Here is a 16,025-nt window from a genome sequence, read left to right as displayed (position 1 = left end):
GGGAGGCAGCGCGGGGAGGGAGGCAGCGCGGGGAGGGAGGCAGCGCGGGGAGGGAGGCAGCGCGGGGAGGGAGGCAGCGCGGGGAGGGAGGCAGCGCGGGGAGGGAGGCAGCGCGGGGAGGGAGGCAGCGCGGGGAGGGAGGCAGCGCGGGGAGGGAGGCAGCGCGGGGAGGGAGGCAGCGCGGGGAGGGAGGCAGCGCGGGGAGGGAGGCAGCGCGGGGAGGGAGGGCAGCGCGGGGAGGGAGGCAGCGCGGGGAGGGAGGCAGCGCGGGGAGGGAGGCAGCGCGGGAGGGAGGCAGCGCGGGAGGGAGTGCAGGAGACAGACAGAGACACAGACAGAGAGAGAGACCGAGAGACAGACCGAGAGACAGACAGAAAGTGAAAGAAACGGTTGTACAACTGTGATAAAACACCTGACATCGTTATTTAATTGTCCCTGTGCAACAGACTGAATGGCAGCAAAACTACCATTTCTCTGAATTACAGATCCTTGCCCCAGAAATCTCAGCAGATGCTTGTAAAAGTGCACAGAAGTTGCACAAGTTATGTCATTTTTGTTTTATGTAAAATATTTAGTTCTGTTTTTAAACTGTCCCTTACCTGTTTTCAGTTTTGTTATAGCAGCTTCAGTTCGCCCGACTGAAACAAAAAGAAACATTTTATGGCATGTACCATGCCTGAACTTGTAATTATCTCTCATTTGATTGCAGTTAACTGGATCCGCGATAGAAAACATTATGCATTGAACCCCAATGTTCAAAATGGGAACATTTAAAATTACTGCAATTAACCCAAATTTACCAAGAAATTTGGACCTGGTACAAGACTTAAATAGCAATCTGTTCACTTGATCTCCACAACCATAGGCATGTGAGGAAAGTAAACTACAGCATGAATTATTTTTTTTCAAAAAACTCAAGTAGCACATTTCACACACTTCACTTGTAGAATTATAAAATTATTCGTATGTGCTACAAAAGTAAATCAAACACAAGTTTGATTCATACAGACTCCCGGTCGCACATTGGGTGGTTCCTGCTCGAGACTTGTTTTTTGGAGTTTAATGTCCAGTCCCAGGTGAAATCTTTTGATGATCGTAGGAAGGTATAAGGAAGGTGGAAAACGTTGAAAAGTGAAAAGGCCAGCCTGGGAGCTGGCAAGATGACGGAGACTGGGTCGCTGGGTGGGGCCACACTGCTAACAGCACAACTGTTAACTGCTAACAGACCTAACTGTGGAACTGGCGAGGAGGCAAGCAGCTTTCGGCCAAGTGAAGACGGCACTGTATAACAGTGGGACGTGCTTTGGCGAGGTGTACCCAGCGAAGTTGAGTGTGACCCACAACTCCAGAGACTTTTGCTTTGAGATGGTGGAGGCGACGATAGTGAAGGCAGAAGATTTGAGGCAGAAGTGAGGAATGGGACTGAGAATTGGTCGTGGAACGTGGGGAGGGGAGTTGGAAGAGTGTATATAGAGTTTTATTTTATGTTTTTACATCATGCTGTTATAGGAGTCAAATTTCATCTTTGTTTTTGGTAGCAACAGTTTTTCTAAGATTTGTAAATTGCATGGGATATGTTTGTTTGAGGGGGGTATGTTTTTACTGGTTGTTTTCCTGGAACTGGGCAGGTATGGGAGGGAGGGCCTAGACAGGGACCCTTGCACTAGCAAGCTTAAGTTAGCTAGTGAATAGAGGTGTGGTGGGGGAAGGGGCTGCGGACATTGGAATCTGGTAAGCAGGTTTCGATGGGCCTAGGTGGTGTGAACAGTGGGGTGGGAAGAGAGGCGATCAGTACTAGGTGAAGTGATTTTGAGAGGAACTGGACAGTGGGATTCTGGGAGGGGGGAGGGGGTGGTGGGAAGAGGGGTTCTGTGGCAACAATGGATGGGTCAGGTATTGTGGGCAGGGCCCGGAGCTATGATGATGGGAGATAGGAAGGTGGGGAGGGGAGAATAGAGAGGATAAACCATAGGTTACGTTAGTAAGGTGGAACGTGAGGGGGTTGGGAGGACCAGTGAAGAGGTCAAGGGTGCTCACACACCTCAAAAGTTTGAAGGCTAATGTGGCTGTGCTGCAGGAGACTTATTTGAGGGTGAAGGATCAGGTGAGGCTTTGGAAGGGCTGTGTTAGCCAAATGTTTCATTCGGGCTGGGGATAGTTGTTTTGGTTAGTAAGAGATGACGTTCCAGATGGAGAACGTGGTGGCGGACCAGGGGGTAGGTATGTGATAGTGACTGGGCATTGGAGGGGAAGTTGGTGGTGTTGACAAAACGTCAATCTTACTAGCTTGTGGGGGAGGGTGAAGGAGGACTTGGCAAGGTAGGATGGTCTTCCTCTGTCGCTGGCAAGTCAGGTGCAGGAGATTTAAAATGAATGTGTTGCCACAGTTTTTGTTTATATTTCAGTGCTTGCCGATGTTTTTACCAAAGGCTTTTTTCAAAGTGGAAAGTTGATTACCTTGTTTATTTGCAGGGGGTGGGGTGGCTAGGATCAGGAAGGTACTTCTGCAGAGAGGACCATAGGCAGAGGGGTTGGGTCTCCTGAATTTATTGCATTATTACTGGGCAGTGAATACTGAAAATGTGAGGAGTTGGGTTGGGGGGTGGGGGCTTGAGAAGAGTCCCAGTGGGTTGGAATTGAGGAGTCTGTCGAGGTTGAGGGCATTGGCAACAGCATGTTCCTGATGGCCCAGGGTAAATATTCTGGGAGTCTGGTGGTGATGGTGGCAACGCTGAAGATTTGGAGGCAATACTTTAAGTTGTGGCCAGGGTCAAAGAAGACGCCGATTAATGGGAACCATAGGTTTGAGCCAGGGAAATGGGTTGGGAGCTATCCGAGATGGGAGGAGAGGGTGTTATGGTATTAAGGGACTTGTTTCTGGGACTTCGTTTTGCAAGGCTGGAGGAGTTGGGGGAGAAATATGGACTGGGGCAGGGAAAAGTATTTAGATACCTGCAGATCAGGGATTTTGCCGAGAAGGAGGTTCAAAGCTTCCAAATAGCGCCGGTCTCCATATTTTTGGAAGAGGCGTTGACGACAGAGGGAATGGAGAGGGGAGTGGTGTCGGCGATTTATGGGAAGATTCTGGGGGAGGATAAGGTATCGTTGGAGGTGATTAAAGCTAAGTGGGAGGAAGGGTTGGGGAGGTTATGGAGGACAGGCTGTGTTGTGAGGTGCTCCAGAGGGTAAACGCCTCAACCTCGTGTGTGAGCTTTGGGCTGATACAGTCGAAGCTGGTGTATAGGGCACACCTCACGAGGGCAAGGATGAACCGACTCTGAGGGGGTGGAGGATGTATGTGCTGTAGGAGGAGCCCCGCAAACCATGTTCACATGTTTTGGTCCTGCCCGAAACTGGAGGGGTATTGGAGGGAGGTTTTTAAGGTTATTTTGGGGGTGGTGCATTTGAAGTTCGAACTAGGGCCCCCAGAAGCCATTTTCAGGGTGTCGGGCCAGCCTGGGCTGCGGGCGGGTTTGGAGGCAGATGTGCCTTAGCCTCGCTGATTGCTCGAAGGCGGGTCCTGTTGGGGTGGAGGTCAGCTTCTCCACCCTGTGCCTCAGCTTGACGGGGGGACCTGCTGGAATTTTTGATGCTCAGAAGGTGAAGTTTGAGTTGAGGGGGAAGATGGAAGGGTTCTAAAATTCATGGGCATTGTGTATCTTACACTTCCAAGAATTGGATGCCATCGAACATTGGGGGGGGGGGGGGGGGTGTTGAGTATACTGTTTATTGTTTACTACATATGGGATGACTGTAGATTCCCGTCTGGTGTTTCTTGTTTTGTATTTGGGATGTAGAGGTGATGTTTGGGTTTGTAGGACTTACGGTTGCGGTGATGCTCCCGCTATTTTTGGACTTTTGGGCTCTTTTAAGGGCCTGCAGCGTCACTGGTTCAACTTTTCCCAGGGTGGGAAAGTGCCCACTGTGCTCAGCTGCCGGTGGATGGGCTGGACCAGGAGCGGAGCGGTCAGAAAATCAACTTTGAAGCAGAGAAAGGTGAGAGGCAAGGAAAACAAGATGGCGGCGGGCGGGGAACCGGCAGCGTGGCAGCAGTGGGGCGCGGGAGCAGCAGGAGCTGCTTCAGCGCTCCTTCAGGGAGCTGAAGACTGAGATCTTAGATCCGTTTAAGGCCTCGCTGGACAAGATCATGGCGACTCAGACGACTCAGGCTGCAGAGATCCGGCAGCTACAGCTAAAGACCTCGGAGAATGAGGACGAGCTCCTGGGCCTAGCAGTGAAAGTGGCGAAGAGGAGGGCTGGCTTCAATTGGTCAAAGGGAGCGCTTCACAGGAAGGGGGTGAAGTTTGGCCTGTTACAGCTGGCTCGCCTTTGGGTCACTTACAAGGATCGCCAGCTCTACTTTGACTCTCCGGAGGAGACCTGGGCTTTTGTCCAGGCAGAGAAATTGGATTCGAACTGAGGACTGGGGGGGCTGGGGAATGATGTACATTGTCCGGGGGCTTTGTCCTCCTTGATACCCTTTTGTTTTTATTGGCTGTGTTTGATGTTGCTTTTTCGTTGCTCTGCTTCTTCGTTTTTTGGGGCTGTTATTTATTTACTGTGGTGCTTTTTAGTTTTTTTTCCACTGGTGGAGGGTTGGGGAGCTGTTCGCGGTCCCTCTGGGTCATGTGCCCGTCTTTTTTCCGCGTGTTGGGCTGGGGGGGCGGGGTTCGGGATGGAAACGCGGGCATTTTTCCCCGCGCTGGAGGAGTTGGGGGCGGGGCCGGCACTAGGAGGGGAGTTTGGTGGTTGCGTTGCATCGGGTGGGGGGGGGGGGGGGGGGGGGGGATCGTCGTTATGGCGGGGATAGCCGGGGTCAGCGGAAGTACAATGTTAGGGGTTACACAGCTTGGGGGGGTACTGGGTTGCTGCTGCAGGGCCGTAGGGAAACGGCTGGTGAAGGGGGGGGCTGAGAGGGGGGGCTGCCACCTTGGGGAACGGGCCTGGGGGGTTCCCTGGGCAAGTGGTGAGCTGTGGGAGAGCTATGGCTGATCGGCGCAGAGGGAGGGGGAAGACCCCCCAGATTCGGCTGGTCACATGGAACGTGAGGGGGCTGAATGGAGCGATCCCGGGTCTTGGCACACCTGAGGTGGCTGAGAGCAGATGTAGCTATGCTCCAGGAGACGCACCTTAAGGTGGCGGATCAGGTGAGGCTGAGACGAGGCTGGGTAGGACAGGTGTTTCACTTGGGGCTCGATGCGAAGAATCAAGGGGTGGCGATCTTAGTCGGGAAGAGCTTGTCGTTTGTCGCGTCTAATGTGGTGGCGGACAGTGCAGGTAGACATGTAATGGTGAGTGGTAGACTTCAGGGGGAGCGGGTGGTTCTGGTCAATGTGTACGCCCCCAACTGGGACGATGCGGGCTTCATGCGGCGCATGCTGAGCCAGATCCCGGACCTGGAGACGGGGGGTTTGATCCTGGGTGGGGACTTTAATACGGTGCTGGATCCGGCTCTGGATCGCTCGAAGTCTAGGACGGGTAAGAGGCCGCCGGCGGCCTCGGTGCTGAGGGGGTTCATGGATCAGATGGGAGGGGTAGACCCTTGGAGGTTCTTGAAGCCGGGGGGTAGGGAGTTCTCCTTTTTCTCCCATGTTCACAAGGCTTATTCCTGGATTTACTTTTTTGTTCTCAGCAGGGCGTTATCCCGAGAGTGGTGGGGGCGGAGTATTCGGCGATAGCCTATCTGACCATGCTCCGCATTTGGTGGACCTGGAGCTGGGGGAGGCGAAGGATCAGCGCCCGCTATGGAGGTTAGATGTGGGGCTTCTGGCAGAGGAGGAAGTGTGTGGCCGGGTCCGTAGGGGTATAGAGGCGTATTTGGAAGCCAATGACAACGGGGAGGTGCAGGTTGGGGTGGTTTGGGAAGCGCTGAAGGCAGTAGTTAGAGGGGAGCTTATATCCATTCAGGCGTAGAGGGGGGAAGAGGATCGAGAGGGAGAGGCTGGTGGAGGAAATGGTAAGGGTGGATAGGATGTCCCGGAGGAGGGGCTTTTGAGGAAGCGGCGCAGTCTCCAAGCGGAGTTCGATATACTGACCACCCGGAAGGCGGAGGCGCAATGGAGGAGGGCGCAGGAGGCGGTATATGAGTATGGGGAGAAGGCACGTCAGATGCTGGCCCACCAGCTCCGGAAACGGGAGGCGTCGAGAGAGATAGGGGGGAGTCACAGATGAAGGAGGGAACTTGGTGCGGGGTGGCAGGGACATCAATGGGGTGTTCAGATCCCTTTTATGAGGGGCTGTACCAGGCGGTGGCCCCTAGGGAGGTGGGCGGAATAGACCGCTTTCTGGATGGGCTGGAGTTCCCAAGAGTAGAGGATGAGCGGGTGGAGGGTCTGGGGGCCCCAATAGAGTTGGGGGAGCTGATGGAGGCGCTGGGGAACATGCAGACAGGGAAAGCGCCCGGACCTGACGGGTTCCCGGTGGAATTTTACAAGAAGTTTTCAGATCTGCTGGGCCCGCTGCTTGTAAGGACCCTGAACAAGGCGAGGGAGGGGGGTGCTCTGCTCCCGACGATGTCTAGGGCAATCATCTCTTTGATCCTGAAGCGGGACAAAGACCCCCTCCAGTGTGGGTCCTGTAGGCCGATCTCGCTCCTTAACGTGGACGCAAAGTTGTTGGCAAAGGTACTGTCCAGAAGGGTGGAAGATGTGGTCCTGATGGTTATCCATGAGGACCAAACGGGGTTTGTGATGGGGAGGCAGCAGAATGTCAACGTACAACGGCTTCTTAATGTTATGATGATGGCGCCGGTGGCTGGGGAGGTGGAAATAGTAGCATCGATGGATGTGGAGAAAGCTTTTGTCAGGGTGTAGTGGAGTTACCTGTGGGAAGTGCTGCAGAGGTTTGGGTTTGGTGAGGGATTCATCAGCTGGGTGAGGTTACTGTACAGCTCCCCGGTGGCGAGTGTGGTGACGAACGGGAGGAGGTCTGAGGACTTCCGGCTTTCCCGGGGGACGAGGCTTTTCGCGTTAGCGATTGAGCCCTTGGCTATGGGCTGAGGGATTCGAAGAACTGGAGGGGGATTGTGCGGGGGGGGGGGGGGGAGAAGAGATGAGCACTGGTTGTCGTTGTACGTCGCGGATCCGGCTGGGGGGATGCCAGAGGTGTTGAAGATACTTGGGGAGTTTGGGGACTTTTCGGGCTACAAGTTCAATGTGGGGAAAAGTGAGCTGTTTGTGTTGCACCAGGGGGACCAGGAGAGGGAGATAGGGGAGCTCCCGTTGAAGAGGGCGGAGAGGAGCTTTAGATATCTTGGGGTCCAGATAGCAAGGAACTGGGGAGCCCTGCACAGGCTTAACTTTTCGAGGCTGGTGGAACAGATGGAGGAAGAGTTCAGGAGGTGGGTCGCGCTGCCGCTTTCGTTGGCGGGCAGGGTCCAGTCGGTTAAAATGACAGTGCTCCCAAGGTTTCTGTTTCTTTTCCAGTGCCTCCCCATATTGATTCCGAAGGCTTTTTTCAAAAGGGTGAATAAGAGTATTCTGGGGTTTGTGTGGGCGCGGAAGGCCCCGAGAGTAAGGAAGGTATTCCTGGAGCGAAGAAGGGAGGCAGGCGGTTTGGCGCTGCCCAACCTGGGTGGGTATTACTGGGCTGCGAATGTGGCAATGATTCGCTGGTGGGTGATGGAGGGGGAGGGTGCTGCATGGAAGAGGCTGGAGGTGGCATCCTGTGTGGGTACGAGTTTGGGGGCACTGATGACGGCCCCACTTCCGCTCCCCCCAGCAAGGTACTCTACGAGTCCAGTAGTGGTGGCGTCCCTCCAAATTTGGGGGCAGTGGAGGCGGCACAGGGAGGGCAAGTGAAGGCCTCAGTGTGGGCCCCGATACGGGGTAATCACCGGTTTGCACCAGGGAGAATGGATGGTGGGTTTTTGAGTTGGCATAGGGCAGGCATCAGGCGGATGGGGGAACCTTTTCCTCGATGGGAAGTTTGCGACTTTAGAGGAGTTGGAGGGGAAGTGGGGCCTCCCCCCTGGGAATGCTTTCAGGTGTATGCAGATTAGGGCGTTTGTTAAGCGGCAGGTGGCGGAGTTCCCGCTGCTGCCTCCTAGGGAGGTGCAGGATAGAGTGCTCGCGGGGACGTGGGTCGGTGAGGGGAGGATCTCGGCGATTTATCAGATGATGCAGGAAGAGGAGGAAGCCTCGGTGGAGGAGCTGAAAGCGAGGCGGGAGGAGGAGCTAGATTGACGATGGGACGTGGGCGGATGCCCTGGGGAGGGTGAACTCGTCCTCTTCTTGCGCACGGTTCAGCTTAATTCAGCTGAAGGTGCTGCATAGGGCGCACATGACTGGGGCCAGGATGAGCCGGTTCGGGGGGGGGGAAGGTGTTCGGGAGTCCCGGCGAACCACACCCACATGTTCTGGGCATGTCCGGCGTTCGATGGGTTTTGGCGGGGACTTTGTCCAAGGTGGTCGGTTCCAGGATGGAGCCAGGCTGGGGGCTCGCGATCTTTGGGGTAGCATCGGAGCCGGGAGTGCAGGAGGCGAGAGAGGCCGGTACACTGGCCTTTGCATCTCTAGTAGCCCGGCGTAGGATTCTCTTACAGTGGAGGGACACAAAGCCCCCGAGCCCGGAGGCCTGGATCAATGACATGCCCGGATTCATCAGGCTGGAAAGGATTAAGTTTGCCCTGAGGGGGTCGGTACAAGGGTTCTTCCGGCGGTGGCAGCCTTTTCTTGATTTCCTGGCGGAGAGGTAGAGGGTAGTCAGTCTCAGCAGCAACCCGGGGGGGGGTGAGGGATTTGTTAAGGGGGTTTGTTTTTGCGACGGTGTGTTTGCTATTTTTTTTTCTCTTTCTTGTATTGTTATTAGTTATTAATTTATTACTTTGTATTTGGGGGATTTCTGTTTCTGTTTAGTTTTACACCTTGTTTACTTTAACTGTTGGGAGAAAATTTGTTGTTGAAAAATTTGAATAAAAATTTTTTTTTTAATGTTTGGGTTTGTATGTTGGAGGGGATGCTGGTGGGGGGATTGCTATTGTGTTTGTTATTGTTGGTTATCTTTTGTTGCTTGTATATTTGATTTTAAAATGTGGAAACCGAGGAGAATAAAAATATATTTTTTTTAAAGTTTGATTTATATCACAAGTTAACTGAGAATAACACGAGTTTGGGATAGTAGTGGCAGTGGTTAGCGCTGCTGCCTCACAGCTCCAGGGGTTCAATTCCAGACTTAGGTGACTGGCTATGTGGAGTTTTCACTTTCTCTCCGTGTCTGCGTGCGTTTCCTCCGGGTGCCTCCCACAGTCCAAAGACGTTCGAAAGATTGGCCATGCTAAATTGCCCCTCAGTGTCCAAACGTTTAGGTGGGGTTACGGGGATAGGGTAGAGGCGTGGGCCTAAGTAGGATGCTCATTCCAAGGGCTGATGCAGACCCGATGGGCCAAATGGCCTCCTTCCGCCAGTAGGGATTCCATGATTCTATTCTAACATGTTAAAACATCTCGTGCAACTCAACCCTTCTCCACAAGCACATCCCTGGCTTAATGCTGGAAATTACTTGTTTATTATTTTTCCTGGCAATTTGTATTTTTACACTGATTATCTTCATTGCTAAAGATAATTAAAATAATTAGAATTATATAATGAACTCAAATAGGAGTCTGTCACAAATAAAATACAGGCCATTTCACTCAAGTCTAGTGAATTATTTTTTAAAATAAATTTAGAGTACCCAATTCATTTTTTTCAATTAAAGGGCAATTTAGCATGGCCAATTCGCTTAACCTGCACATCTTTGGGTTGTGGGGGAGAAACCCACGCAAACACGGGGAGAGTGTGCAAACGCCACACGGACAGTGAGCCAGAGCCGGGATCGAACCTGGGACCTTAGCGTGGTAAGACTGCAGTGCTACCACTGCGCCAGTGTGCTGCCCTAAGTCTTGTGAATTATACCTATGTCACTCAGCCCACCCCTATCTAACATTAATTACCTCTATTATGAGTATAGATCATAGAATTTACAGTGCAGAAGGAGGCCACTCGGCCCATCGAGTCTGCACCGGTTCCTGGAAAGAGCACCCTACCCAAGGTTAACACCCCCACCCTATCCCCATAACCCAGTAACCCCACCCAACACTAAGGGAAATCTTGGACACTAAGGGCAATTTATCATGTCCAATCCACCTAACTTGCACATCTTTGGACTGTGGGAGGTAACCGGAGCACCCGGAGGAAACCCACGCACACACGGGGAGGATGTGCAGACTCCGCACAGACAGTGACCCAAGCCGGAATCGAACCTGGGACCCTGGAGCTGTGAAGCGATTGTGCTATCCGCAGTGCTACCGTGCTGCCCTAACGGCTGCCCTATCAAGATACCAACATTCTCAAACTAAACTTTATTTAAATGAGAACATGCAAAGTTCTTGAAGTAGACACAATCCAGTAACTCTGGACCAAAGGAGCTTACAAAGATTTTCTATAATCTTTAACTACAACTGAAAATTTGCTGGAGGTAAATACCATTTTGACTGCAATTTTTGTCATAAAGCTACTATAATATTAAATTAGCTGCCATCGCTCTTTGAAAAGTGCAGCTTCCAAGCAAGAAACAAACATTAACCGCTTACCTTGTTTTTATCTAGAGGTCAGGAGGGAATAACTGGGGACACTACCCCTTAAGCCATTAATAGCTTAGTCCTGCAATTTTAAGTTTCAGGTGATTGTGTTTTAAATCACAATCCACTGCATAAAAGGCCCTTTTCTGTCACACATCCGTACAGATTTGGACTCTGATGGTTAACAAAAAAGTTTGAAATAATGTGTGATGAATTATTACCTGCTGAATAGTTTGTGTTGGAAAATTTACATAATAGAACTCTTGTCAATCGCCCCGTTAAGCGGGCTTTAATGGGCAGCTGTCACACTGAGGAGATCTGTCTTCATGGACAGTATTCACCACATGAACGAAGATTAAACAATAGGACTATATTATGTTTGTAAATCGCTCCCTTCTATATTAAACCTCTTGTGAAAATCGTTCTCAGAACAATGGCTGAAGCTAGTCCTCTGGCCGCCATCATGTGAATCATATAGAACAATTGAAAATCGCTTATTGTCACAAGTAGGCTTCAAATGAAGTTCCTGTGAAAAGCCCCTAGTCGCCACATTCCGGCGCCTGTTCAGAGAGGCTGGTACGGGAATTGAACCATGCTGCTGGCCTGCCTTGGTCTGCTTTCAAAGCCAACGATTTAGCCCTGGTGTGCTAAAGCAGCTACTCTGGCAATTGTCCTCCAAAATGATGGCCATTCCTTACCCCAACTCTTTGTTAATCGTGTGTTATAGTAACTGTTCACGGGTACAGCTAACAGTCACCAAGGGCTGAAGAAGCATAAATAAGTTTACTATCTGTACATAGAAACATATTTTTTTGAAATATACATGCACGTCGGACATTTGAACTTTAAGTCTTAAAAGTGACAATGCAGCTAAATTCATAACTAAACATTTACACTAAACCTCAATCAACCCAGAAAAAAAATGTCACGTGGTCATTTTTAGAAGCTATGGTACTCAACTAAAACAATCTTCAAAAGGAAGTAAAGGGCCATCATCCATTTCCCCACCAAGCATTAAATACCCAATAACTATTTATCAGTCAAAACATTGCATCAATATATACCAAAAAAGAACTGAACAAACCTTGCTTGAAGTCCACACTTGGTGACATGTGAGCATTTTCCGCAGTTCCAAAAACTGGTCCATGATCTGGAACTTGACTGGGCAGCTGCTGGGATTTGAGGTACAACAGGTGAGGATAATGAGGGTGCGGACACAAAAACTAGCACATGGAACACGCAACAAAGAGGAAAATAAGCGAAAAAAGGTTTCCCATGAAATTCCACAGTAGGACAATAAATTCAAGAACAAAAAGCAAAACCAAAACAAAGAGATGGAGTAAGCAGGATTGAGAAGGAAAAGAAAACAGGATTACCATTAACAAGGATAGACAACAGACAAACTCTGCTAAATGCATTCTCACTGTTCCCTCTAAGAATTCTTTTGATCTATTGAGGATGACTAGCCAATAACTTGCAACATGAGAATAGTTATCATTTCCCTCTTTCACTCTTTAATTCAGTTCCTTTAGAAAATCCTACAACATCTCCATCGATGATTTGAGTTTGTTGCTGATTGTTTGAGAAGATTTGCTTTCAAGAAACATTGCCGCATGAATAATCTAGCATACACAAAGATAAATTTAGTAATTTTTGCAAGAAATTTTTTTAAAGACACAAGCGCTAATTATATTTTAAATTGGCAGTAACTTTAATTCTATGGCCATTATATACTGATGCCTGGATCTCTAAATGCCATCACTCATCGTTGCTTAGTTGATTCTGATTTGGTTCAAAATTTTATAAATTAGTCAACAGCTAAATAAAATACTGAGTTGGTAAACTCAGTTGGTAAAAAATATTTGAGTTGGTAAACTTAGGGGAGTAAACAAATCAACTATTTAGCTTTAATACTTTTTATAGTATATTAAAATAACACCACTCTTTGCTGCTGGCTATAGACCGTATTACTCTCGATTTAAAAATTATTAAAAATATACTGGTAAATTTCAGAGATATGCCCGCAGGCCTCTACCGATATAACTGCCAGGAAAATGGGCCACCATTGCAACAGGGTGGGGTGAGGTGGGGGATGGAGTGGGGAGAGAAGGAAAATGGGACAGATTCCGTGAGCCAACTTTCATTTGCCACTGCAAGACTAGGTCTGTAAAATTAAGAACATGAATTGGTAAACTCATCACAATGTCGGCCAACACTCAGGAGTTCCAACCATTGTGGCACCTCGCACCTCTACCACATAGCCAATGTCCTCATTTTCAATGTATGGTGGCTGTAGTTGTAAACACCCACCTTGGTCTTCTCAATATTTTCAGTTGTCAAAGATGGGCCATGAGTTCAATTCTATTTGAGACATGATGGAACAAACTTCATTTTTAAGTGATCTCTCCAGCAAGGAGGATAGACCCGGATCAAAAACTAAGTATAATTACTCTCTTAAACATGTAATGTGAGCAGAAACAAGAGGTAAGAAAGGGGGCGCTGTCTTGCAATAATATTGATTTATAACTTCAGGGAACTTTGAGGCCCACCTAGTTGCTTTAGATTCAGAGGACCAAATTCACAACAACCAGGCCAAAATTCAAACAGCTTAAAGCTACATGGATGCTCTTTCATAAAGTCACTTTAGTTCTGAATGCTGGTGAAGCGTTAAATTCCATTGAAATCCACACTGAAAACCAGTTCCAGCCTGCAAATGATTGGGCACCATCTCATACCCAACAAAACAGCACTGATGACTGGCACAAACATGTCTGTGGGTCCAAATCTGTTGACAAGGGTCAGCAAGCTAATGCTGAATTTTTTTCATCTAAATTTAACTACAATAAGCAACTGAAATAATCGCTATTCTGGCTGCAACCTAACGACTGAATGCCTTTGTGAAAAAATTTCACATACATTGCTAAAAACTGACAAAAATTAGAGCCTGCCACTGAAATTCATCTTTTTGAAGTTATTAATGAAGTTATTAATTGTTATTCCCCCCCCCCCACAAACTTAATTGCAATTTTTAAACTTAGAGGGAACATGATACATCATACACATCAGAAGACAGACAAGTATTTAAAGTTCAGTGCAACATGAAACACAGACAATACTTTAAACAAGTACACGCATACATTTCAGAAAGTTTTACTTCAGCAGATGCCAACTTTGCTTTAAATCTCAATAATACATTGCACAGTAGTTATAATGTACAATATCCAATTGTGGCAATACCATTTCATTCAGAACAAAAGTGAGCACCTGAGTTGTGCTTGCACTTTTCCCGTAATTCCACTTTACTGTACCATATAAATGAGGAAACCAGTGATCATATGACATCCTTACTAGTCATACGACTACCGTGAGCTACATTAACACTGGAGCTGGTAGTCAAGCTCTCCTACAGATCTAGGTGTTGCATGCTTTGCTAATTTTCACTAAAAGAGTGAGCAAACCAGACAAAAAAAAATGGTTCATAAAATTGGATGGAAATCAAGTTCAAAATTCGAAAACAAATTTAAATGCATAGTCACTCAGGCGCTTTTGAATTTCTGAATGTGTAGGTGCAATATTACCAGTTCCACTCAATATAAATCAGTTGATGAATTTATAAATTTTTCAAAATAGAGAATAAAATTGTCACATTTGCTTTTATTTTACAAACATTTGGTTTTAAATAGAACACACCGGATACTATTTTCAAATTATTTCAATTTCTCACCATTTCATACATTGCTGTGAAATAAAAACTCTTAGCATTTTCTCACCGGATGTGCACCATGCCAAATCACTTGACCCAATTATGGTCACATGTCAAGCATTTAAGACTTGTATTAGTCCCCAAAACCATTTCTATGTACACACTGATGCTCTCAGGTTTGCTCCCAAAAAAACTGAATCAATTGAGAATTCCTGCACATTGCTGTACGCATTGGTTCACTCAATTTTAATAATTTATTAAATTTATATATATTTTTTTAAATCAGGAAATGCATTAAAACAGTAACTTTACAGGGAAAAATAAGCTGTGTATTAATAGTGACAGTCCCCCCCCCCCCCCCCCCCCCCCCCCAATTTACGCTAAAATTAAAAGTGGAGCAACAATCGTTTATTTATTTTTAATTTGCAATCACAGATGTGGACATCACTGGCAAAGCCAGCACTTAATATTGCCCATCACTAATTGCCCTCGAGAACGTGGTGGTTTCTTGACAACAGAAAGGGTTGTTTCAGTGGGCAATTAACAGGCAACGATGTTGCTATGGCTCTGGAGTCATATATAGGTCAGACCAGGTGAGAACAACAGATTTCCTTCCCTAAAAAGGGCATCAGTGAACCCGATGGATTTTTATGACAATCCAGTAGTTTTGTGGTCATCGGTACCAAGACTAGCTTTTTATTCCAGATTTATTTAATTATCCACATTTTAAATGCCCTGCTGCTGTGGTGGAATTTGAACTCATCGCCCCAATCATTGATCTGAACCTCTGGATTATTAGCCCTATTGCATAACCACCATGCTATCATTCCGAGTTAAAATACATTATGCACAACCATTGAAAATATTGTGCTCCCATTATCTGTGTTAGATTACATGCAATAATTTTCCTTTCCAAAATTCAACAACTGGGCAGAACGGTAGCACAAGTGGATAGCACTGTTGCTTCACAGCACCAGGGTCCCGGTTCGATTCCCCGCTCGGTCACTGTCTGTGCAGTCTGCACCTTCTCCCAGTGTCTGCGTGGGTTTGCTCCAGGTGCTCCGGTTTCCTCCCACAGTCCAAAGACATGCAGGTTAGGTGGATTGGCCATGCTAAATTGCCCTTAGTGTCCAAAAAGGTTAGGAGGGGTTATTGGGTTGCGGGGATAGGGTGGAAGTGAGGGCTTAAGTGGGCCGGTGCAGACTCAATGGGCCCAATGGCCTCCTTCTGCACTGTATGTTCTATGTTCTAACAAAATGTTTGGGCTAAAGGTTTGGCAACATCGCTCACCTTGTCAGCAAGATCAGCTGGCACCTCAGCAACTGTTCCACCAGCCGATCTGGCAGCTCACCGGTCTGATAGAAAACCAGCCAAAAAGATTAAAGACTGTATTTCTCACCTTCAGCGAACCTGTCAGCACCATACCTGAGCTGTATGGAAGAGTGTATGTTGGCTTAGATGCTCACCACTAAAGCCGTGGTTGGTTGCAGGAATAATGAGCATTAGGGAGTTGAGATTTAATTTCATGGGCTACCTGCTGCAGCACCAGCAGCTGCTTTGGCAACAAAAGAAACTGAGGTAGGGCTGGCAGGGGAGGACAGTGTATTCATATAGCACCTTTAATGCAGCAAAATGTTTTCAGGTGCTACAACCCATCACTCCTGTGTTCATGATGAAAATTTCACAGCGCTACATAAGGAGATATCAGACAGGTGACAACAAGGTAGGTTTTAAGGAACAACTTAGAGGAAAGAGGCAGAGAAA

At 48.2% G+C, this 16,025-nt stretch overlaps 1 protein-coding gene across 30 annotated transcripts in view; it reads right to left on the bottom strand.

The window, feature by feature from the left end:
- The window catches only part of LOC119979278 (eukaryotic translation initiation factor 4 gamma 3-like), a 504,690-nt gene that overhangs the window by 178,074 nt on the left and 310,591 nt on the right, over window positions 1–16,025 (bottom strand). For 26 of the 30 annotated variants that reach the window (XM_038821282.1, XM_038821283.1, XM_038821291.1 and 23 more), the window contains 2 exons: window positions 11,643–11,781; window positions 600–638 (listed from right to left, as the gene is read on the bottom strand). In XM_038821282.1, the coding sequence (XP_038677210.1) occupies window positions 600–638; window positions 11,643–11,781 (178 nt within the window). The remainder of the gene's footprint in view (window positions 1–599; window positions 639–11,642; window positions 11,782–16,025) is intronic. The other 4 variants (XM_038821288.1, XM_038821311.1, XM_038821290.1 and 1 more) reach the window with 2 other exon arrangements.

Source organism: Scyliorhinus canicula, chromosome 16 (assembly GCF_902713615.1).
Source record: "Scyliorhinus canicula chromosome 16, sScyCan1.1, whole genome shotgun sequence".
NCBI lineage: Eukaryota > Metazoa > Chordata > Chondrichthyes > Carcharhiniformes > Scyliorhinidae > Scyliorhinus > Scyliorhinus canicula.
This window is presented reverse-complemented; position numbering and strand designations above follow the sequence as displayed.